Source organism: Trichosurus vulpecula, chromosome 4 (genome assembly GCF_011100635.1).
Source record: "Trichosurus vulpecula isolate mTriVul1 chromosome 4, mTriVul1.pri, whole genome shotgun sequence".
Classification (NCBI taxonomy): Eukaryota; Metazoa; Chordata; class Mammalia; order Diprotodontia; family Phalangeridae; genus Trichosurus; species Trichosurus vulpecula.
In genome coordinates, this window is record NC_050576.1 from 161,135,132 (window position 1) to 161,157,857 (window position 22,726).

At 42.6% G+C, this 22,726-nt stretch overlaps 2 protein-coding genes and 1 long non-coding RNA gene across 8 annotated transcripts in view; 2 read left to right on the plus strand and 1 right to left on the minus strand.

Annotated features, from left to right (window-relative positions):
* On the plus strand, positions 1–3,601 carry LOC118845795. Its single transcript, XR_005010148.1, has 3 exons — positions 1–684; positions 872–996; positions 2,890–3,601. It is a non-coding gene; the product is annotated as an uncharacterized LOC118845795 (long non-coding RNA).
* On the minus strand, positions 876–19,654 carry TSACC (TSSK6 activating cochaperone). Of its 6 annotated transcripts, none has more exons than XM_036753827.1 (5): positions 18,782–18,916; positions 15,128–15,186; positions 5,595–5,714; positions 3,915–4,064; positions 876–959 (listed from the first exon to the last, which is right to left on the minus strand). In XM_036753827.1, the coding sequence occupies exons 2-5, from the start codon at positions 15,162–15,164 to the stop codon at positions 955–957; spliced, it is 312 nt and encodes a 103-aa protein (XP_036609722.1). In that variant the 5' UTR covers positions 15,165–15,186; positions 18,782–18,916; the 3' UTR covers positions 876–954. The 6 variants fall into 6 exon arrangements, 5 of the variants coding, with proteins under 5 accessions (XP_036609722.1, XP_036609719.1, XP_036609721.1 ...); XM_036753824.1 differs by lacking the exon at positions 876–959 and adding an exon at positions 19,611–19,654 and having other exon boundaries at positions 3,831–4,064; positions 18,782–18,880; XM_036753826.1 differs by lacking the exon at positions 876–959 and adding an exon at positions 19,611–19,647 and having other exon boundaries at positions 3,831–4,064; positions 18,782–18,877.
* Positions 18,635–22,726, plus strand: part of CCT3 (chaperonin containing TCP1 subunit 3) — an 18,086-nt gene continuing 13,994 nt past the window's right edge. The window contains exons 1-5 of the mRNA XM_036753819.1: positions 18,635–19,356; positions 20,688–20,749; positions 21,352–21,402; positions 21,519–21,581; positions 22,104–22,200. Of these exons, the coding sequence (XP_036609714.1) occupies positions 19,326–19,356; positions 20,688–20,749; positions 21,352–21,402; positions 21,519–21,581; positions 22,104–22,200 (304 nt within the window). The 5' untranslated portion in view covers positions 18,635–19,325. The remainder of the gene's footprint in view (positions 19,357–20,687; positions 20,750–21,351; positions 21,403–21,518; positions 21,582–22,103; positions 22,201–22,726) is intronic.

The following is a 22,726-nucleotide window of genomic DNA, read 5'->3' on the forward strand; positions in this document are numbered from 1 at the left end:
CCCCTTCCCCGTCTTTGCGTACGATCTCGGTGCATCCCTGAGATGTCCACCTGGAAGCGCCTCTCTACGCCTTGGTTACCCGGTCGCCCTCTCCTCCGTTAAAGCCGCACAGTAGCAAGAGGTCGACCAGGGCGGGGAGGGGCCTGCAGGCCGTGCCGCCTCACTTTCGCATAAAGTGCCAAGGCTGGAACCTGGAGAAAAGAGGTCCACGAGGGAGAACCGGGAGCGGGGCGCAAGACGCAAAGAGCCGAATTTAGGCTCCAAGTCAGGGGCCGTTCCTGATAATCAGCGCGGCCCCGAGGTGGTGGAACGGGGCGCCGCGGGGCTGCTGGGAGGGAGGGTCCCGAGGCGGCCCAGTTCTCAGGATCCTCGTTTGGGAGTTCCGTCCTGCAAGTCGGCCTGGCCTGCGGGGCCTCCCGACCACTCGTTTCCCAAGCTCTCATCTAAGTTCCCCACATCCCCCAGGTTGGAAGGGACGGCTAAGGCGGGCTGGAAGCCGGGGTTTACGAGGAGGAGAAGAAAGGTGTGTGGGTCTGGCGTGGCCCAAGTCTGGAATCACTCAAATCTTCCAAATTCATCAGGCTCCTAAGATCCCAGGAAGACCCTTCTCTGCCCACACAAGCTCCCCTCAAGGGTGGGGGTTGCCCTTCCAAAACGAAGAAAATATCACACAGCAAGAACATGGTGAGAAAATATAGTTCCATGAACTCAGCTTTTAATTTTTTATTATGGTTTGAGAGTTCTACGTAAAAACTACTTTTTCACCAGTGGCAGGACTGGCAACCACCCTCCTCACGTTAGTTGTGGCCCGAGGAGTCAGGTCTTCTGGATCTCCCCAGGCAAAACAACTTCTGCGGCTCTTTTCCTTTAGGGAGCATCCCATGTCCTGGCTTCAGGGGAGCGAGGAGGAGGAGGGCAGACCAGGGCAAGGGAAGTGACCTGGTTCAACCCCACTTACGCTGTTGAGTGAAAATGAAGTAATAACCTGAGAGAAAGGTGGGTTAATAAGCTTCTCAGAGGGGAGCCCCCCAAACTGAGTAGAAGGGTGTGATTCCACCCTCCACTGCCATTGTTGTGGCTCTTCTTCCCTTTCCTTACCAGCCATCTCCAAGATGCTGAAAGGGGCAGCATTCTAGGCACTGGACCATTATTCTGTTCATTGGCAATGAACAATGAAGAGCTAGGAAAACCAGGTGCTCATTTCAAATGAACCCCAAGTAAGGGAGCCAAACTGGGAAGCAGGAATTTGGAATACTATCTTGGAGTCTCCAGATGAGCTAGATGGCTCCAGGGAAATGCTACCATTCACCAACTCTGCCCCCACCCCCACCTTTTTTTTTTTAATTGAAAACCTAAGTCTTGGAGACATTTCTGTATTCCTTTAAGGTAGTCAGGGTAAATCCCACTTATCACTAAAGATGTATAGACTGCTAAAATTGAGCACTATGAGAAACCCTGCTCAATGCTTCATCCCAAATCTACCCGCTTCCTTCCCCTGCCACACCTTGTCACCCCAGCTATGAAAATTAGCACACCTGAATTCTGTCACCCAGAAAAGGTGAGGGAACATCTTCCAGAAGCACCTCTCTATGGGGTTTGGGTTTTTTGTTTTGTTTTTTTGTGCTCAGCAGAGGGTTAAGATCTCATTCCAAATAGAAGTGTCAGATTGGGAGTTAGAAAAGAGTGAGCAAGACATCTTTAAGATGTCTTACTGAGGAAGAGGATGTGGGGAAAAAGTTGATATTTTTAAAAAACCAGTCAGAGGCAATGTGTATAAAGTCAGAGGTGTAATTTATAGAGAGCTGGCCTCAAAACCAGAGTTTTAAGATCTATCTCTCATTTACTGGCTGTGTCATCCTGGGCAAATCACTTAACCTCTCAAGGATTCAGGGCCACAATCTCTAAGACTATAAATTGCAGAGAAGGTGCCAGTCTGCATCGGTAAAGGATCCAGTCCCTACTCCTAGTTGGGAAAGGAGGGGCTGGGGGTAGGGACTCAGGAAGAAGAAAATTTGAGACAAGAAGAGGACCAGAAGGGAATACCCTTCTGTCCATATATCCTATTTCACCTGTAATATCATAATGCTAACTTCCAACACACCAGATAAGTGTGTCCTTGTATCCAAAGGGGAAAAACTTAATTTGGAAAAAATTACCTTATTTAGAAAAGAATATTTAGCACAACTTAAATCATGTGAAAATATTAGTGCCATTATCTTAGTATTAAATCTTCCTGATACATATACCAGAATTATTCTAAAATCATCTTTTGCCCTTTGCCACTATGGATGAGGAAATAATTGGCCAAGGAAAAATGATGACAGTACCAGACTTTACACAACAGTGGAAAAAATAAGAGTTGAAAGGGGCCTACAAAGATCATCTTTTCTTCTACCTCCAAGCTTAATCCAATCTAGACAGGAGTCTCTCTTCAAATTACTCTTCCTTATTCAAGTGCGATAGCCTAGTCAAGTTCTTCCTGACGTCTAGCCCTTAGTTCCTCCAGAGTCACTGCCAAAAACCAACTTTCTGCTGTGTTCTTTTAGGAGATGGGAAATAATGGGTCCTTTTTGAATTCCTTTTCATAGGATCATAGGCTTATATTCATTGAATCATAAGGAGAGCTGGAAGGGACCTCGGAGGCCATCTACTCCAACCCCTCATTTTACAAGCCCAGGGAGGTTGAGCAACTTGCCCAAGATCACCCAGGACATAAGCATCAGAGATGGGACTTGAACCATGTCTAACTCCTGAGCTGGTTCTCTGTCTAGTATACTGGGCTCAGAAGCTTAAAGACCATGATGATGCTTTATTTAACCTTATTACTTCAATCTTTTTTCCCTTCTCTTTACTCCTACATTAGCTAACTTCTTTCCAACTTCTCTGCAGGCCCTGAAATATAGAGCCCAGCCTGACGTTTGGGAAGAAGACCTAACCAATGGAGTACTCAATCTTCTAATAAAACCTGAAGAGGAAGATAACTCATTGAGGCTCATACTGCTGAGCCAACCTCAATCCCTTTAACTTCGCAAATATGAAAAACTATTGGAAATGAATGCTTGTTTAAAGCCAAACATCTCCCAAAATGGGAATTTCCACTGATTTTAGAGGCTCCTCAATATTTCATGCCTCCAAGAGCAGCCATTTATTTTTCTGCTGAATAGCTGAAATCACCCATTCTTCCTGTCTCCTTGTCTGGGCTATAGTAATTTCACACTGGACAGCTGTAACCTCCTTTATATGCTAGCCTTCCAATTTCTAACCTCTCTGTTCCAAAATATTTTACTTCTGTGTCTGGCACATAGTAGGTACTTAATGCTTGTTGGTTGATTGACTACTGCCTGCAAAGACCAATGCCAGGGTGATCCATCCCACTCATCTGGGATGCCCTACACTTATCTACTCTTATCTCTTGCTATTCCCCAGCTCATGCCCTACAGTACATATGAACCCAGCCTTCTCATGGCCTTCTACTTCTTATGTCTTTGAGAATCTGTTCAAGTCCAATCTACCTGGAACGCACTCACTCATCTTCTCTAACACACCCCTCTTTGATCACATGGAAAATTTCCTGTCATCTATCCCGTATTAATAATAAAATTAACACTCGTGTAGTACTTTGTTTACAAAGCAATTTCATATAGGATGGTGAACTCCCAAAACACTATCTATTCTGAAATACGTACCCCAAGTGTCTTGTACAATGATATGTATGTACCCTGTGGGCATTCAGTAACATACTCAGTGATCACCAAATATCCTAGAAAAAATCTGCAGAGCCTACACTATGGGCTTAAAGAGGGAGAAGGGAAAAAAGCATACACAGTGACTAGGTCCCAGAGTTCATTTACTGATTTGAGGTTGGCAAGTCAACAGCAAATTTGGACGTATAGCTGGCAGCATAGAGTCCTTACCCTCCCCCCCAGGAATCAGCAGAGTCATGGAGGACTGTAGATCTTCTAGGATGGCCATCTGTTGTTGGGCAAGTTTGGTTTGAAGTTGGAGATTGGCGTGCATACACTCAAGCAGACCTAAGCAATCCTGGGGCTTTTTAATGTCGACTCCTAAAGGAAGAGTGGGATGGGGAAGAGGGACAAAAGGGGAGAGAGACAAATTTTTGGCTTGCCCACAAATGACTGTCCTGTGGTTAGCGGGGCTCTGCAGAGATCAGCACTCTGAACTTCCCCACACTCACCGTGTCTCAGACAGATTGGGGAGAGAAGGCAGGGCTTCTCGTGGGCTTCAAGAATTCCACCGGAGGCGCCTGCTCCAGTGCCTCGTAAGGAGTGACCATTAGCACTGACAATTTTCCTGCTGTCTAACTTCAGTCCTTCCTCCTGTAACATCAACCCATTTGATCTAATGTTTCCAACTACCTCATGCACAGCCGAGACTTAATTAGCCTTGGTAATCATATCTGCTTTATTGTTTAGGTGTTGGTGCTGTCTTCCCTGTTATATCACGAGTTCCTCAAGAGCAGAGATCAAGTCTGCTCTGAGTACCGGGACCCAGGAAGCACTCTATAACCTGATGATAAGAATATGTTTAATCTAAATCCAGAGCCACCTAAGTTTAACTAGCAGTCTCAATCTCCTCTGTTGATGTGAAGTGTTGTGAATTCCTAGGACATCTGACATACTGACATCCTTGTGTACTAGAAAGAACAATGGACCCGGAGTCAGGAAACCTGATTTTGAATCCAACCCAGTCCCTTATTAGCTCTGTGACCACAGGCAAGTCACTTCCTACCTCAGAGACTCAGTATCCTCACCTATAAAATGGGGATAATGATACCTGCACTACCTATCTGACAGAGTTGTTGAAAGGAAATTACTTTAAAGATTGTACAGTGCTCTAGAAATGTAAGTTATCATCATCTTTTTTTATTAATCCTGCTTATGTCCAGCAAGATTTAACCCTTCTTCTACCCCTAGGGAGGTCCTAACAATTAGGGAAATTACCCAACCTGGGGAAGTGGGGGGAAAGGGGGAGGGAGGAAAAGAAGAGTAAAGACAAGAAGAAGCAATAGCACCCGATAAGCCACAAGCTATTCATCAAAAATTGAGGCTTGACTAGACACAGGCTTGGCAGCCAAGTCAACAGGAGGAGGATCCATGATGAAAAATGCCATCCACCTCCAGACAGAAACCCGATGAACTCAGAGTGCAGATTGAAGCATATTTTTTTCTCTTCCTTTGTCTTTTGGAACATGGCTAATGCAGAAATAGGTTTTGAATGATTTCAAATGTGTAATGGTTATTGTATTTCTTGTCCTCTCAATGGTAAAGGAGGGTGTAAAGGAAGGGAGAGAATAGAGAACTGAAAATAAAATTGTAATTTTTAGATAATTTTTTTCTTGGAGGGAAAAAGGCAGGGCAATTGGGGTTAAGTGACTTGCCCAAAGTCACACAGCTAGTAAGTGTGTCAAGTGTCTGAGGTCGGATTTGACCTCAGGTCCTCCTGACTCCGGGGCTGGTGCTCTACTCACTGCGCCCCCTAGCTGCCCCTAAATAAAATTTTTAAAAAGAAAAGTGTCATCAGGAAGCCTTGATCCCCAAGTCTGTTCTATTTGGGAAATGCTCTCTATAGGTTACCTGTTTGTAGCTTTGCTGACTGATTGTTTTGACAAGTGGCTGGGTTGGCTGCTGGAAGATGAATGAAACTTGGGGAGGGCTTAGCACGACAAAGAGGCAAAAGTTTGCATTCCTCTTCAACTGGAATAAAATTAAGAGACAACTAAATCAGTGTCTTCCAATAAAAATTGAGCATTATAATTAAGACTGTGTGGCTGTGAAAGATTGCTCCAAATCTCTAATAATAAGAGAAATAAACAATCCTGAGGTTCCACCAAACACACAGCAATTTGGCAAACATGGCAAAATCGTCAGTCAACAAACATTTATTAAGCACCTGGTTATGTGCCACACCCTGCACTAAGCAAAAGACAGTCCCTGCACTCAGAGAGTTAGCAATCTAATGGGACAAGATGCTAAAAGTAAGAAGCTGAAAGGGGAATGGGGGTAAGGAATGCCCAGCGTGGGCAAATGATGAAGTCCAGAAGAGTGCAGCTGAGTGGGCAATGAGGAGATGGCTGGCTTGGGCATCCTCCTTAAATGGAAGAGCTAGGAATAACTTCCACTTGCCATCCTCTGCTCTCTAACCAGAAGGAGGGAGGGGTCCCAGGGACACAGGATACTGAAGAGGTGTGAGTTCCAGGGTGGATGTGACCTTGCAGAATGATGAAGTTCCTGAGGACAAGATGGTACGAATAGTCAATGTTGGAGAGTTCACAGAGACAGAGAATGATTGATACCAGTATTCTGAACAGTAAGGAATTATGCTAAAAAAGTGTATAACCAGGGGTAGGGAACCTCAAGGCCACATGTGGCCCCTTAGGTCCTCAAGTTCAGCCTTTGACTGAATCCAAACTTAACAGGACAAATCCCCTTAATTGAACGGGCCTCAAGGCCCACCCCTGGTGTAACGTTTAATTCAGAGATCCCACTTCTAGGAAAATATTCCAAAGAACTGAAAGAAAGGTCCCATAGATACCAAAACGTTTATGGTAGCACTTTTTATAAAAGTAAAAAACTGGAAATAAACTAGATACCCATCAACTGGGCAAAGCCTAAAAAATGGTAAAACATACATGTAATAGAATATTATTGTACTATAAGAAATGATGAATATGAAGAATACAGGGAAGCATGGGAAAATTTATATGAACTAATGCAAAATGAAATAAGCAGAATCAGGAAGACAATATACACAGTGACTTCAACAATGTAAATGGAATGAACAGAAAACCAACTCCTATATAATTAGAATTACTAAGTCTGAAACAAGAAGTGATGAGAAAATGCACTTTCCTCTCTTCTCTGCAAAGGTGGGGGCCTCAAGGAGCAGAACACCGAAAATACCATCAGATTAACATGCTAAGTTGGTTAGTTTTACTAAAATGCCCTCCCCCTCTTATTCTTTGGTAAAGAAAATGCTTTCTTCAGAGGGGAGGGGAAGATATTTATGGAAATGGAGGTGATGTAAAAGCAAAAGATAGCAAATTTTTTTAAAGACTGTGTGATGGTATCTTAAAGAAGATACCACCCCTTGGCCTCAAATACCTTCCCTCAAGAGTCATTACAGTAAGCAGAAACTAAAGAAATCAGAGTTGGCAAAATGGAAATCAGCCCTGAAACTCTATTTAGTCAGTCAACAAACATTTATTAAGTGCTACTATTTGCCAGGCACTGTGCTGACAAATATGAAAAAGACAGTCTCTGCCCTCAAGAAGCTTACAATCTAAGGGGGGTAGATAACACACAAAAGAAAGCTAAAAGGAAGGGGAAGATGTCAGGTGTGGGCATGAGGCAGAAGTCTCAAGGAGTGCACCTGACTGGGAAATGAAGTGATGGCTGGCCAGAGTAACTTCCTAAGTGGAGATCTGGGGAGAAGCTCTTCGTTTTGCCCTTCAATCAGAGAGACTGAGGGTACTGATGAGGTGTGAGAACCAAGGCTGAAGGATCTTACCAAATGAAGATGTTCCTGGGGGGTGATGAGAAAATCAAGAGATGGCTGGCCTGGACACCATCTTAACAAGACTTTATCAAACACCTAACTTGTTTTGTTTTTTTCATTATTTTTTAAACTGACAAGCATTTTTTTCTTCTCCTTTAAAAAGCCTTTGTAACAAACACGCATAGGCAAGCAAAACAAATTCCCACATTGGCCATGTCCAAAAATGTCAAACACCTCATCTAAACCAAATGAGGCAGTACAATGTATTGAGAATCCTGGTCTTGAGTAAGAAATTCCTAGGTTCTAATCCTGCCTCTGATGTATACCTTCTTCTAGGTAGCTGCACTTGAACTCTGAATAAATTATTTAACTTCTCTGAACCTGTTTCCTTATCTGTATAACGGCAATAATAATACCGTAGGACCTACTTCATGGGGAAGTTTGCTGTGAAGATCCAATAAGACACTATCAGAAAGCACTGGGCCTTCCTTAAGGTGCTTTGTAAATGTCAGAAATCACTGTTGTGAAGCTGTACTGTTCTTGGCACCGTGAAGTATACAAAATGCTCTCTCTGCCCCCAAGGAGATTACAAACTAATGGAGAAGAGAAGATACTCACATATGAAATATGTGTAGACAAGGTTTTACATGTTATGACTCTAAAGCAGAGAGCTATCAAACATGCAACAGATGCTGCACCATGGGAATCAGATTAAAATTAGGAAATATCTAACAGAATAAATAAAGATACAATAGAACATAGATAATATTAATATGTGGTTTTCTAAATCAATATGCAGGCTCTGGGGAGGTTTAGTGGCCCATTTCTATCTGAGTTTGATGCCCCTGCTCTCAAGGACTGAGACCATCCTGTGTGATTAACAGAGAAAGAATCGTTACTTGATTCATAAAGTACAAAGATGAACACTGCAGATAATAAGTACTATACGAGTTAAGCCCTCAATGATCACTCCTTCTTCTGGAGTAGTCATGAAGGGCTGCATGGAAGAGGTTAGAGGTGGACTGGCCCTTGAAGAGTGAATGAGATAAGAACCAGGCCTACATTCCTGGTTGGGGGAGGTGGTGCAAGCTAAGGCACAGGAACAGAGCTGTTCCTAGGGTATTCAAGAAAGAATGAGAAAAGGGACCTCAGATGAAGTAGGAAGGAGATAGATAGTGAAGGCTAGAAGTCAGAGTTCAGCCAGCCTTGAAATCTAGTAAAAAATAAGCTCAAGGGATAATAGGATTTACAGGGAGTTCCTAAAGTCTGGACACATAGGTAATAATGCTTATTTTCAAGAAATGAAATTTTCAACAACATTTTATTTAATAGGAATATTAACAAATAACATCTTCAATATAATTTCCATCATTTGTGATACAAAGGTTGATGCGCTTTACAAGATTCAGTGAACTTGATACAGTAACTCCACATTGCCGTCAATTTTAGCACATTCACTCTATGTGTTCAATCAAGTGTGTTGCATCTGTGATTTTCATTGAGTACACCTTCTCCTTTAGCATATCCCAGAAAAAGAAGTCAAGGTCTGTTAATATTCCAAATATTTCAAAATATGCATTTTTTTCCTATGTGTCCAGAATTTGGGGATACCCTGTAGACTGGAAGGTGCCTTCGATTTAATTTAATCTAATGCTTTCATTTTACAGATGAAGAAACTGAGGTCCAGAAAGTGTAAGTCAATTAAGGTCACAGCTATTAAATGGCAGTGTTTTTTTCTCCCACTAAACTATGCTACTTGTTCTAAATACAAACTTTTATCCTAAAGCAATGAAGAGCCAATGAAAATTTTTAAACAAAAGAGCTATAAAACTGTGCATACCTTTAGGTGAGAAAAAGTGGTAGAAGAGCCAAGAGAACCAAACTAGTGTGAAAAAAACATGAGGGGAAAAGGTAGAGAAGAAAGTAATCAACAAGGTCATGCCACAGAGAAGTCAAGAAAGGGAATTTTAAAAGTCACTAAATTTAACAACCCTATTTGCCTCACTCTCCTCACCTGTAAAATGAGCTAGAGAAGGAAATGGCGAACCACTACAGTATCTTTGCTAAGAAAACCCGCCATGGGGTTACAAAGAGTCAGACATGACTAAACAACTTTAAAATTTAACAAAACATTCTGTAACCTTCAAGAACAGTTTCAAGTAAAGTGGTGGAGATGGAAGCCAGACTCCATAAAGCTGGAGAATTTAATCAAAGGTAATAACTTATGGTGTCATAATAATTTGTATTAATGAATTTTTAATAGACCTGTGATTTCATCAGCATACAGAACTCCCAATGTGGAAACTCCCAACTATTGCTGGAGACTCAGAGTCTTAGGGAGTTTCCTGGGACACTCAAAGGTTAAGGGACTTGCCCATGGTCATACAGCTGGTTTACATCCAAAGTAGGGCTTGAATTCAGAGGTCAGGAATCCTTGGAGTCAAGAAGACTCAAGGCCAGCCCTCTCTCTACTACCTGCCAGATATAAACCACTTGTTCAATAAATTTGGTAGAGAAAGAAATGGAAGAAATAGGATTATTGTTAGAGGGGAAAAAACTAGGATCACAGAATCTATTGGTAGGACCTCAGAGCCCATCCCATACATGAACAGGAATCCCTCCTATGACATCCCTAACAAGCAACCTCCAGCCTTCACTTGAATACTTAAAGGTTCTGTCTCCCGCTCTCTCCCTCTATACTCTCTCAGTAACCTCATCAGCACTCATGGGTTGTACTATCAAGCCAGACATCTCAAACTCAATACTGTCCAAAACTGAACTCATTATCTTTCCCTGCAAAAACCCTCCCCTTTTTCAAACTTGCCTATTTCTGTCAAAGGCACCACCATTCTTCCAGTCCTCCTCACCCCACATATCCAATCAATTGCCAAATCTCGCTATTTTTATCTCCACAATATTTCTTGCATCACAACACTCCTCTCCACTCAAACAACTACCATCTTAGTTCAGTTCTTTAGATATCTGAAGCTATCTGTCATAATCTTCCCTTGCCCAAGACTTACCTTCACCCAATTAAACATCCTCAACTACTTCATCTGAGCCTCCTATGCCAATCTCCTTACCGTCTTGCTAACTAATTTATTAATGTTCTTGTTAAAATGTGGTAGGTAAATGTGAACACAATATTCCGTAAGTGATTTGACCAAGACAGAGTAATGACAATTTCATCCTCCAAAAAAGGAGAGACAAGGCCAAAGAAGAACTGCTAGTCTGATCAATAAGAGGGTACTGGTTGCAGAAGCAAAAACAATGGGAGCCTTGGGAGCAGTGATCACTCTAGCATAGAATTAATTATAGGAAAGGAAGGAAAACCTGGCTATAGTCTGACAACCCCTAAATCTAGGAAGGCACAAATTTCAGAAAGCTTAGAAAAAGAAGTGAGCTGGTGATCACTTACATAAGGGATCCCCATACGTGGCAGAGGAAGTGGACTCAGGAAGGATGGAGAGCTCTCAAGAAAGAAATCCTGAAGGCACAAGCAGAAATTATTCTAATGAGGAAATACAAGGAGAACTATCTATAAACAGACTGATGCTTATAGAGAATCACATAATTTTAGGTGCAAAGGACCTCAGTAGCCATCTAATTCAACCCATACTGTAAAGAAATTTCCTATTGCAACATACCCAACAACTGGTCATCCAGCCTCTACCTAAAGGCCTCCAATGAGGAGGTGGCACGGGAAACAAACTGACCAACTTGGATTTTAAGGAGGCATGTCTAGAAGACGGAAATAAGGGCAAACAACTGAGGATAAAGACAAGAGTAGTCCAGTGTCAAAAACGCTACAGCTCAGCACAATACAATGGAGTCTTTTAGCTATGTAGGGGAAAAGAAGAATATCAAAAGAAGGAGGGCATCACTGCTGAGAGTGGATGGTATAACTGATAATTGATGTTCATTTTGCATGTTTTCTCCATCAAGAACAATGATTTTAAGATCAGAAAGGACAGATTAAAAATGGCTAATAGTGAGCTGGTACCCAAGAAAAGTCAAGAAATAGCCAGAGCCATTGTCAGTGACATTTTATAGAAGCTATGGAATAGGAGAGGTACCACAAACCTAAGGTGAAGCAGATATTTTTCTGCTTTCAAAAGAGAGTCTGCAAACTATAGGCCAATGAACTTGACTTCTAATTCCTGGCAAAATTCTAGAATATATTATTAAAGGAATGGGTTTGTGAGCATTTAGAAAGGAAAGCAATAAGAAATGATACCTTGGCTTAATTAAGATGTCATGCCAGCTTAATCTCCTTCCTCAACAATATAACTAGAATGGTCAGGGAACTGTTAGAGACAGTGAACTTAGATTTCAGCAAAATACATAAGTCTGTCATGCTATCCTTTGTGCACAAAATGGTGAGTTACACGCTAGATCAGCAGTTTTCAAATTTTTTGGTCTCAGGACCCTTTCACCCTTTTACAAATTATTGAAGACCTCAAAGAGTTTTTGCTCATGTGGGTTATATCTATTCATATTTACCATATTTGAAATTAAAATATACTAGTATTATTATGAAAATAATTTTGACCTCATAGACTCCATGAAAAGGTCTTAAGGACCACAATGGGTCCTCAGGCCATTTTTTAAGAACCAAAGGGTTAGGTGATACAAGTAAATGAATTTGGAACTAGCTGAATAACTGGACCCAAAGACTAATAAATGGGTCAATATCATTTTGAAGGGTAGTTTCTAGTGGAATGCCCAGGCTTCTGTACTTTATATTGTTCCATATTTTTTCAATGATTTTGATGAAGTAATATCATTAATGCCTTTTATTTTCACACAAGCTAGCTGTTATTATCTCCCCTTGCCATATACATCCCCAATTTTACTACTGAAAAATTCTTTAAAACAAAGAAAAATATTTAAGCAAAACAGAAACCATGTCTGACATATATACCACATTCCACATCTGCAGTCCCTCGTCTCTGCTGAGAGGAATGAGATGAATTTCATCACCAGGTGGACAGATATTGTTCCAGACAGCTGGACACCACAAGGATGGATCTTGTTTATTCTAATTAATCACAGTTTGGATGCCTTTTAGTGGTGTTCTCTTTTAGTGTTGTGACATGGTAACCAAAAAAACTGAATACTCTTCTAGACTGCATTAAGAAAGGCCTCTGGACAGGACAAAAGGTAATTGTTCTCCTTTGCCTTTATTCAGATCATATCTGGAACACTTCTTAGGAAAGACAGAGAAAAACTGGAACAAATCCAGAGAAGAGCAAGCATTAGGGTCACAGGACTAAAGAATGTTCCATGGGAGAATTTGTTGAATGAACTAGCATGAAAAAAAGTAAGAGGAAAAGGGTGGGGAGTTAACAGGCTCCAACCACTAAAGGACTATCATTTGGAAGAGGGATTAGCATTCTTCTGCTTGACCCCAGAAGACAGAATTAAGCAAGATGTAGAGAGACAGATTTAGCTAGACTCAATGTAGAGGAAAACTTCCTAACAATTATTGCTGACCAAAAGTAGAATGGATTGGCTCAGGAGGAAGTGGATTTTCCCTTTTGAAAAAAAAAAAAAAGCAATAAAACCTACTATTTGCTAGGCCCTTTACAGATATCATCTCATTTGATCCTCATGACTTCCTGGGGGAGGTTGGTGCTATTATTACCCCATTTTACAGGTGAGGAAATTGAGGCAGACAGGTTAAGTGACTTGCCTAGGCTCACACAGCCAGTATTTGTCAGAAGCAGGATTTGAACTCTCGTCTTCCTGGTTCCATGGCCAGTTCTCCAACAGTTGTGCACACTGCTTCTAAGAAGGGGCACTACCCTTCTATTCATTTGGCCATTACACCAAAGAATTTACTCTAACTAATTATAACCCACTAGTACCTCCAAGTGGTTTTTTTTTTCTTCATAGGAAGAGTTTTCTGGCCATGTCTCTCCTGTCCTATACTTGTGCAGTTGATCTCTTTAACCCAACTCTTTAACCTGGTCAAGTCAATAACCTCTCTCTTTTTCTATCCTCCTCCATGTTTATTTTTCATGGCACTTTGTGTCAAAGACAGCATTTTGTATGTTGGCTACAGTTATACTCTTCTGTACTCTTAGGAGGCAGAGAAAGGAGATAGGGATACAAGTAAGTGGGCACCTGACTTGATATGCCCCATATCTAGAGTGGACATCACAAAACTCTTCTATACAGAGAACCCCCAAAGGCTTAGTTCAGTATATAAGCTATTAAAGCTTACATAGTTAACTCCTAAATTATTCATGGCAAGAAAAGTGACTACCTAGTCTGTGAATTCTCTAGGCCTCTTCTCCCTCTATCTTCCTCCAGACTGGGCCATCTTTGGCCATTTGACTATTTACTAGAAAATGGGCAGAAGACAGAAGAGATGAAATTTAGATTCATTTTTGTTCAGATTCTGCATTTCTTACCATCATCACTCTGAAATGTAACTCTAACATTTCTCTGAATAATTTAAATCACTTTACCCACAAGCCTTCACTGTTAGAGACAACATGATGTAGTGGAACACCAGACTCAAGGAAGAGTCAAGTGAAAACTGGGTTTGAATCTGCCTCTGAAATTCATTAATTGTACAACCATGGGCAAATCACTTCACTTCTATGAACTCTCAGTTTTCTCATCTGTAAAATGGGGATAACTACTTATAGCAAATACCTCACAGGCCTGTTGTGAGATCACATAAGTACAAGTAGTTGGCAAACTTCAAAGTGTAATATAAATGTCAGCTGTTACTACGAGTGCCTTTCCTGCTGTGATGAATAATTTGAGGATCATTTACACAAAATGGTCATATTTTTCACCTATCAATGTAGGCTATAGAATAGAACAGGGTTGGGAGAGAGGGGGAAGGGGAAGGTGTTACCAAAAAATAGGAGGAAAAAGATTTGTTAAAATCCAGTTCTTTCAGTTTTTAATTCTAGACTGAACCCCAAAAGTTGAAATGGTAGGGAAGGGGCACTGGCTCAATTTTAGACCATTTTAGGCCTCTATCTTGACACATTCCCTTTCCAAAATGGCCTGAAGCCCACTGGGCTAGAGAAAGAATTCTCTAAGGTAAGATAAATTATGGAGCCCAAGCTATCGATAAATTGAAATGAGCAAATAGCTTTGTTAGGCATCTCATATCATGCAAATAATGTATTCATTACCTACATGTGTGACTTTGGCTTAGATATGGCAAATCACAGAACAAAGTTCTCTTCCCTGCCTGTATACAGCCATGTTCTTGGAAAGCTGGAGCACTGTTTGTCTTAAGACTTTTCACAGAATGCCTACTGAGAAGTCATCCCAGGTCATCGATAACTTGGACCGGCCCACCAATACTATAACATCTGATCACCTGCGTTATTAGCATGTGTCTGGTGATCACTGCTAAGAAAGCCTCCTAGTCAGTATGAGGAGGTACAAAAGAATTAATAGTATCCTTTGGGGTATGACTATTTAATGGAGAAGACAGGGCAAAAATGAAAATGTACAAATAAACATGGCAGAAAAAAAATGTACATCCACCCAGCTGCCTGCAGATTATACCATTACTGTATGATGTGGAGGGCCTTGGACTCAGAGGAGGAGAAAAGGGAACCCTTTCCAGGCCACTTACCTTTTCTTTTGGCAGAGTTACTTTTTGGCTTCTCCATCTGATTAGCAAAGTTCTGGTTCCTGAGAAAGAATAGCCATATCACTGGGCTGGATAACACGTCATTTCTCTACTATTTTAAGTATTCTTACCACGACTACGTAGAACTCTCAGGAAATTACTCCTCTCCATAACGCTGGCAGATCTTAAGCTGTTTCCCCTTGGAGGGGAGCCACCACATGGAGGGTACTGTGTATTTCCACATTTGTGACTACATTACAAAGTCAAACATAAACAATTTTTGTATCATCTACTACTTAGGAAGTATCACTCACTCACCTTCTGTCTACTAATACAAATAATCCAGAGGTGACTGATAGTACTACCTTCCTGCTTCTAGGCACTAGTGTACTTATCCCAATCCAGATTTGTAAGACTCTTGAAAAGAAAATTTCTGTAAATCACACCCTACCTGTAGCTCTCAGTGTCTTCCTTTACAGCTAAGAACTCTAGGCTAGCTAACTTAGGCAATGTCAACCCTTCCTTCCTTTTCTATCCTACAAGGAAAGGGAAAACAGTGCTGCCATGATCCCCACAACCTCCCCAACCATCCCTACACAGCCCTTTCAAAGGGCCAATAATTCAGTATGTGGCAACAAAAAAGATAATCTGGGAGACTTCAGAGTTCTTAAACAGAAAACAGGGACTGGACCTGTGATTTTTATTGGTATGAAGAACTCCTGGGTAAGGAAACTATCTTGCCTCTGCAGGTCAACACCTTATCTGAACTTTATAATCTTAGAGAACTGACTGAGAAGTTAAGTGCCTTGCCCAGGACCACACAGCTAGGATGCATCAGTGGTGAACCCAGGTATTCCTCACTTCCAGAGAGCTCTCTACCCACCTTGGCAGGCTGCCCCTCAGAGTTCCTCAAAACACTCAGTACCTGGGACAGAGCTCCAAAGAGTACAAAGAGCTACACAAATATGAAACACTACTATCATTTACTTTCACAGAAGCCTGGATTCTGGCTCTGACACTTACTAGCCATCATCAAACATGTGAGCCTCCATTCACACAGCTGCCACTCTGGTACAGGCCCTCATCACATGACCACAATAGCCTGCTGGTTTGGTCCGTGGCCACCTCAACTGTCTCCCTGATTCAGTCCCTCCTGCTGAAGGGATCTGCCTAAAGCACAGGTCTGACCTATCATCCCACTACTGAATAAATAATTCAGAGACTCCCTATTCCCTCCAGGATCAAATATAAACTATTCTGTTTGTCTTAGATGACCCTTTTCAGTCTGGCCCTCTGATCTTCCAGTCTTCTTACACTTTTTTCTCCTTCATGTACTCTACAATCCTACTGTCTTGTAGTAGTTCACGGAAGAGTAACTCTACCCCCACATTCCGTGCATTTTCACTGGCTATTCCCCAAGCCTAGAATGTTCTTGTCATGTTGCTAGGCAAACCTACTATGCCTCCCTCACCCATTCACTGTCCAGCTCTTCCCAACCTTTTCATCCCTCCTCAAACCTCTCACAGGTACCCTCTACCATCCTCTCAGCTAAGATCCTTGCCTTCTATTTTACAGAAAAAAAAAAAACTGAGGCTATTCACCATGAACTCCCTCTTCTCACCCCTTCCTTATCTCCTATCACTTCCTGATCTCTTATTGCTCAGATGCCTTCTGCCATTACCAGCTCTTCACCCATCTCACCAGATAAAATGGACTTCCTCTTTACCAAGGTTAATCCTCTACCTGTTCAAGCAATCCCATTCCATCTCATCTCCTCCAACAGACTGCCTGTGCTGTTATTCCCCACTTTAATATTTATCTTCAAACTCTGGCCTATTCCTTACTGCCTACAAGCATACACATGTCTTCCCCCATCCTCAAAAAACCCTCACTTGATCCTTCCATCTCCACTATGTCTCTTCTGCCTTTTGTGGCTAACTGCCCTCAAAAAGACCTCCACTTTGTCTCCTCTCACTTTGTTCTTAACCCCTTACCATTTGACTTCCCACCTTATTCCACTGAAACTGCTCTCTCCAAAAATCTTTTAGTTGCCAAATCCAGTGGACTTTTCTCAAACCTCTTCCTCCTTGACCTCTCTGAAGCCTCTGATACTTTTGATCACTCTCTCCTTGATACTCTCTTCTCTCTAGGTGTTTGGGACACCACTCTCTCCTGAGTCTCCTCTTACCTGTCTGACTACTCCTTCTCTGTCTCCTTTACTGGATCTTCATCCAGGTCACTTCCACTAAAGGTAGGTATACCTCAGGATTCTTTCTTTGACCCTCTTCTTTTCTCCCTCAATACCACTTCACTTGGGGATCTCGTTAACAATTTAGTTATCATCTCTATCCTAATGATTCTCAAATCTACCTATCCTGCCCCGAACTCTCTGTTGATCTTAAATCTCACATCTCCAACTGCCTTTCACCTCGAAATGGATCTCCAACAGACATCTTAAGCTAAACATGCCCAAAAGGGAACTCATTCTTTTTCCCCCTAAACCATCCCCCTCCTCTCCTGCCTTCCCTATTACTGACATATCCTGTGGATAGGTCTTCTTGAATCAATTCTCTCTCTACTCCAATCTATCCTCCATTCAGGCACCAAAGTGATCTTCCCAAATCACAGGTCTGACCATGTTACTCCCCTACTTAATAAACTGTCTTTTTTGGCATTCGAAGTCCCTCATAACCTAGCTCTCTCCTACCTTTCCAATCTTCTTACATCTTATTCCCAGCCGGTACTCTTCAATCCAGTGACACTGGCCTCTTGACTGTTCCTTGAACAAGATACTTCATCTCCCAAATCAGGGCATTTTCTTTGGCTGGCTGGAAGACTCTTCTCCATTCTCCTTAATGACTTCCCTGGCTTCCTTTAAGGCCCAACTAAAATCCCATCTTCTACAGGAAGCTTCGTCCAACCCCTCTTAATTCTAGTGTCTTCCCTCCGTTAATGTTTTCCTATTTATTCCGTAGTATAGCTTGTTTTATTTGTATGTTGGCTCTCTCCCCCTCTTCTCCCCGCCCCCCCCCCCACACACATTAGTGTAAACTTCTTGTGCATAGGAACCATCTTCTACCTCTTTTTATATCCCCATTGCTTACCACAGCGCTCGGCACTTAAATGTTTATTGATTGGTTATCCCTCCCCTCCTAGCTTCCTTCAAGACAACTCAAATGCCACCTACTGCCTTCGTCCTCCCTCCCCCAGATACATTCTGTATGTACACAGTTGTGTGCATGTTGTCTTTCACATTCGAATGTTAGTTCCTAGAGGGGAGCGACTGGGCTTTTGCCTTTCTTTGTATCCCCAGCGCTTAGCACAGTGCCTAGGTGCTTAATACTTGTTGATCTGCGAAATGAGGGTGCTCCAACTTATATGTCTCCCAAGGCTTTTGTAAGAAAAGTGAATTGTAAATTTTTAAGTGGTATAAAATTGTGAGTTATTATCACTGGTTACCACGTAAACAGCAACAGCCTAAGAAGGGAAAGATTCGGTCACAAACCTAACGGGGCAACCAACTACAAATCCCAGCAGGTACAGGGAATGGACTGTTATCCAGTCCTGAAACCTACTATTCCCATATCACCCTGCGGCAAAACGTCACTTTCTGTCTGAAATGCCGGTTGACGTCTCCCCCGCACCCCATTCCCTCACCTTTGCTGGGTTCAAACTGACTGATCGAAGGCTGTTATGTCTTCTTAGTTCTTCAGAGGCCAGGTAGAGCCGGAGGAGATGGTTCAGTTAACTCACCTGCTATGTAAAACAAAAGCATAAACCCTCCCCGCTTCCAGAGCCCCACCCAGGAGCTGTTGCGCTTGCGCGCTAACACACCAACCAATCAACCGCCCGTGCTAAGACGCCTGCGTGGAGGACACCGGCGTGCAAGAGTCTGCACGAGGCCCGGCCGGGAGCGGTCATCCAATTGCGCCTGCGCATGCGCTGCCCCTCCCCTCCATTCGGCGCCCTCTCTACCTAGCTTGCATAGCCGTTCGGGCCAGAGAGGCGGAACCATAGGTATCTATTGGCTTGTATTGGTGCCTGTCAATGAGATATGTGAGGGGATTGGCTGCAGCACAGAAGACAGCACGTTTAACTGTAGGCGCTGTAGCGGCGGCGCTGCTTGGGCACCGCATTCTGGCTCCATCTCCAGAAGGTTCTGCCGGTTCACCTAGCTCCCGGTTCCCGGCTCCGCGCCGCCATGATGGGCCATCGCCCCGTGCTCGTGCTCAGTAAGTCGTGGGGGACTAAAGGCTGACCCGACCCTCTGTGCCAGGCCTCCCCTCACCCTTATCGGAAGGCCCCTGATTCTCAGGAATCCCCCCGCCCCCAACTGATCTCTCGTCGTGTGGCTTTATCTGCCCGTAGTAACGCCCGAATCTCCCGCAAGTGCGGGATCCCCGGCCCTGCGGTCACTCCCTCCTCTGCCTCTCATTCCCCCCCAGGACTTCAATCCCACAGAGGGAGGGAACCCCCTGCGCCCTACCTGACAGGCCTCCCCAATCGAGGGCCCAGGACTCCCTTCTGGCCGCCTTCATCCTCCTCGATTCATTAATGCCCCCCCACGTGATTTTTTTCTCCCCACGTCTGCCACAACCCCCCCCCCCCCCCAGCGCCGCCAAACACATCCCTGTCCTGAGATGTGGCCTGGGCTCTGGCCCTTGGAGCAGAGACACTGAGGTTCGACCCCCAGAGGGGCCCTTCGCTTCCCACAGCCTCAGTTTCTTCATCCGTAGAATGGAAACAATGATCTGCACCATCCACTGCGCAGGGTCATTGTGAGCAAAGTGGTTTGTAAGCATTCTCTCACTTAAGTAGTTCTTTCTCCTTCCTCCATCAACTCCCATAATTTTTTCCTAGCCCCTGTTCTTTAGCCCTGTCCTCAGATCTTGTTCATGGGGCCCCGAGATGGGCTCAGAACGCATTAGAAGTTACTTTGTATTGTTAAGAATTCCCGCCTACGTATTTTGTGACCTTGGCTGTCTTATGTTGAAAGATTTGAAGACATCAGTCAGTCCTGAAGAGGTAGAATCATAGAATCATATGATCATGGATCTAGAGCTGGAGGGAACCTTGGAAGTCATCTAGTACACAGAGCATTCTCAATTGCTGCCCTGATTGGTTCTATACATAGGCACTTGCAATGTGTAGTCTTTTGCTAGTTTTGGCGAATTAGACACCAAAACGGGAACACTTTTAGTGCAGGTGGTACTAAACAGAAAATCATCAGTTAAAACCTGTTTTTTCTCCCATTTTCTTGTAATGTCGTTGGAATTTGGTCTAGTGAAAAAATAATGACAAGAATGTGAGGGGTTCTCTGAGCTGTCATAAAATAATGGAGTTTTTTTTCTCAGTGGTGTTGGGAAAGCATCTCTTTCCTGGCTACCACTCCCTTATATCTTACGCCGTGTCTGCTGGGTTAGAAGGTAAACTCTTTGAGGGTAGACGCAATTTTGTATAGGCATGGATTTTAGCACAATACTTATCGTATAAAAAACTTAATAAATAAAGCAAAGGCAGTCATGAGACATTGTTCAACTGTTTCGTTTTTTATGCGTTTCAGGTCAGAGTACAAAACGGGAATCTGGAAGGAAAGTACAATCAGGGAACATCAGCGCGGCCAAGGTACCTTTCTTTAGGCCCCCAGGATTGTATTAGTCTTACAGTTTGACTTGATTCCCTTTTTTCTCAATATCACACACTTTTCTTACCCAAGCTTTACAACCAAGGTCAGCAAAGCAAAAGGTGGTATGTGAGGTGAATGAAAGCCTGTGTTTTAGAACACAAGTGTACGTGCCTGATGGATTGTGAATGGAATGGACACAGTCCCTTTGGTGTCTGACTGTTGGAAAGCTCAGGGAAACATTTCTTAAGGACCCCAAATTCATCTGCCATTTAGTTCAGCTGGGCTTGTTGTGTGTTCTCCCACGTTGACAAAAGCTACTGTGGCCCCTTCTCCCTCGAAGTAGTTTGACACATTCACTTAAAAGATTGCTGACTCTGAGGGTAGCCGCAACACTTTGCCATTTCTCCTCTTCCATCCCCCTCCCAATCCTAACATGCACAATTTCTTTTGTCCCTGGAGCTCCGGTTATGAAAACTCCTACCAGCACAAATAGTGAATTGTTACACAACCTCTTTATGTGTCACTTTTATTAAACTCAAATTATATATATTTTTTAAAAGCTATATTGGAGTTTGCTTATCTATACTTTTTTTCCCATCAGACTATTGCAGATGTCATCCGAACATGTCTAGGACCTAAGTCCATGATGAAGGTAAGTTTAGCTCTTTTATAGACACTCAAACGAAAAAACACTGCCTCAGTTTCCTCACCCCTGGTACATTCAGCTAAGTGAATGTACATCACCAATGTCCTCTGATTTTGTCTTAGATGCTTTTGGACCCAATGGGTGGCATTGTGATGACCAATGATGGCAACGCCATTCTCCGAGAGGTTTGATTTCATTTTGCATTCTTGTAGTTTCATATGTGATCCAGTATAAAATATGGAAGATATTTGCACGCTTTTCCTAAGAAGACTCTGTAGATGATAAAAGCATTGTGCATGTAATTTCCAGAAAGAGAATTTTTTTTTTAATTTTTTTTTTATGTTTTGTTTTTTGCAGGGGGAAAGGCAGGGCAATTGGGGTTAAGTGACTTGCCCAAGGTTACACAGCTAGTAAGTGTGTCAAGTGTCTGAGACCATATTTGAACTCAGGTCCTTCTGTCTCCAGGGCCAGTGCTCTACTCACTGTGCCACCTAGCTGCCCCAAGAAAGAGAATTTGAGGTGTGGTTTGCATAGATAATAAAGGCTGAATTCTACAGCTTTTACTATGTAGGGCCAGTTTTATTTGTAATCTTAGAAGCACAATGAGAAAACACAGAATGTGTATCTCCAAGGTAGGGAGCTGAGTTAGGGACAAGCAGGATAGACAGAAAAAAAAAGATGTTGGGAATTGTCTTTATCCTCCCCAGATTCAAGTCCAGCATCCAGCAGCCAAATCAATGATTGAAATCAGTCGGACCCAGGATGAAGAAGTTGGAGATGGGACTACGTCAGTGATTATTCTTGGTAAGATATAGGGAAATTAATGAAGGAAAACAGCAAGATACGAGTAAAATGCTGTACAAATGTATGGTAGTAACATTATTTAAATATTTTTTTCTACTTTCCTACGTCATCTAATAGATTGAAACATGTAAGGTGAACTTTGCAAACCTAGTTGAGTGATATATTGGCCAGGTGGCATTGTAGGAAAAGCACTAGATTTGTAGTCAGAGGACCTGACTCTAAATAATAACCTTGCAAGTCATTTAATATCTGGTGGCTTCAGTTTCCTTATCTGTCAGAGGAGGAGGCTGTATGGATTCCATCTAGGGTAAAGCCAGTGTCTTAGTTTGCGTTAATTGTCTTCCACTTCAAATGGTATCTCAACCTTCCTGAAGCCTTGTGTATCACTTTACCACACACTGATACTGTTCTCTGTATGAATTTCTTACTTGGTTGCTGAGTTCTACCAAGAAAATACATCTTTTTTTGTTTAACAAATGAATCAATTTTGGACATGGCTAATGTGGGAATTTGTTTTGCTTGACTA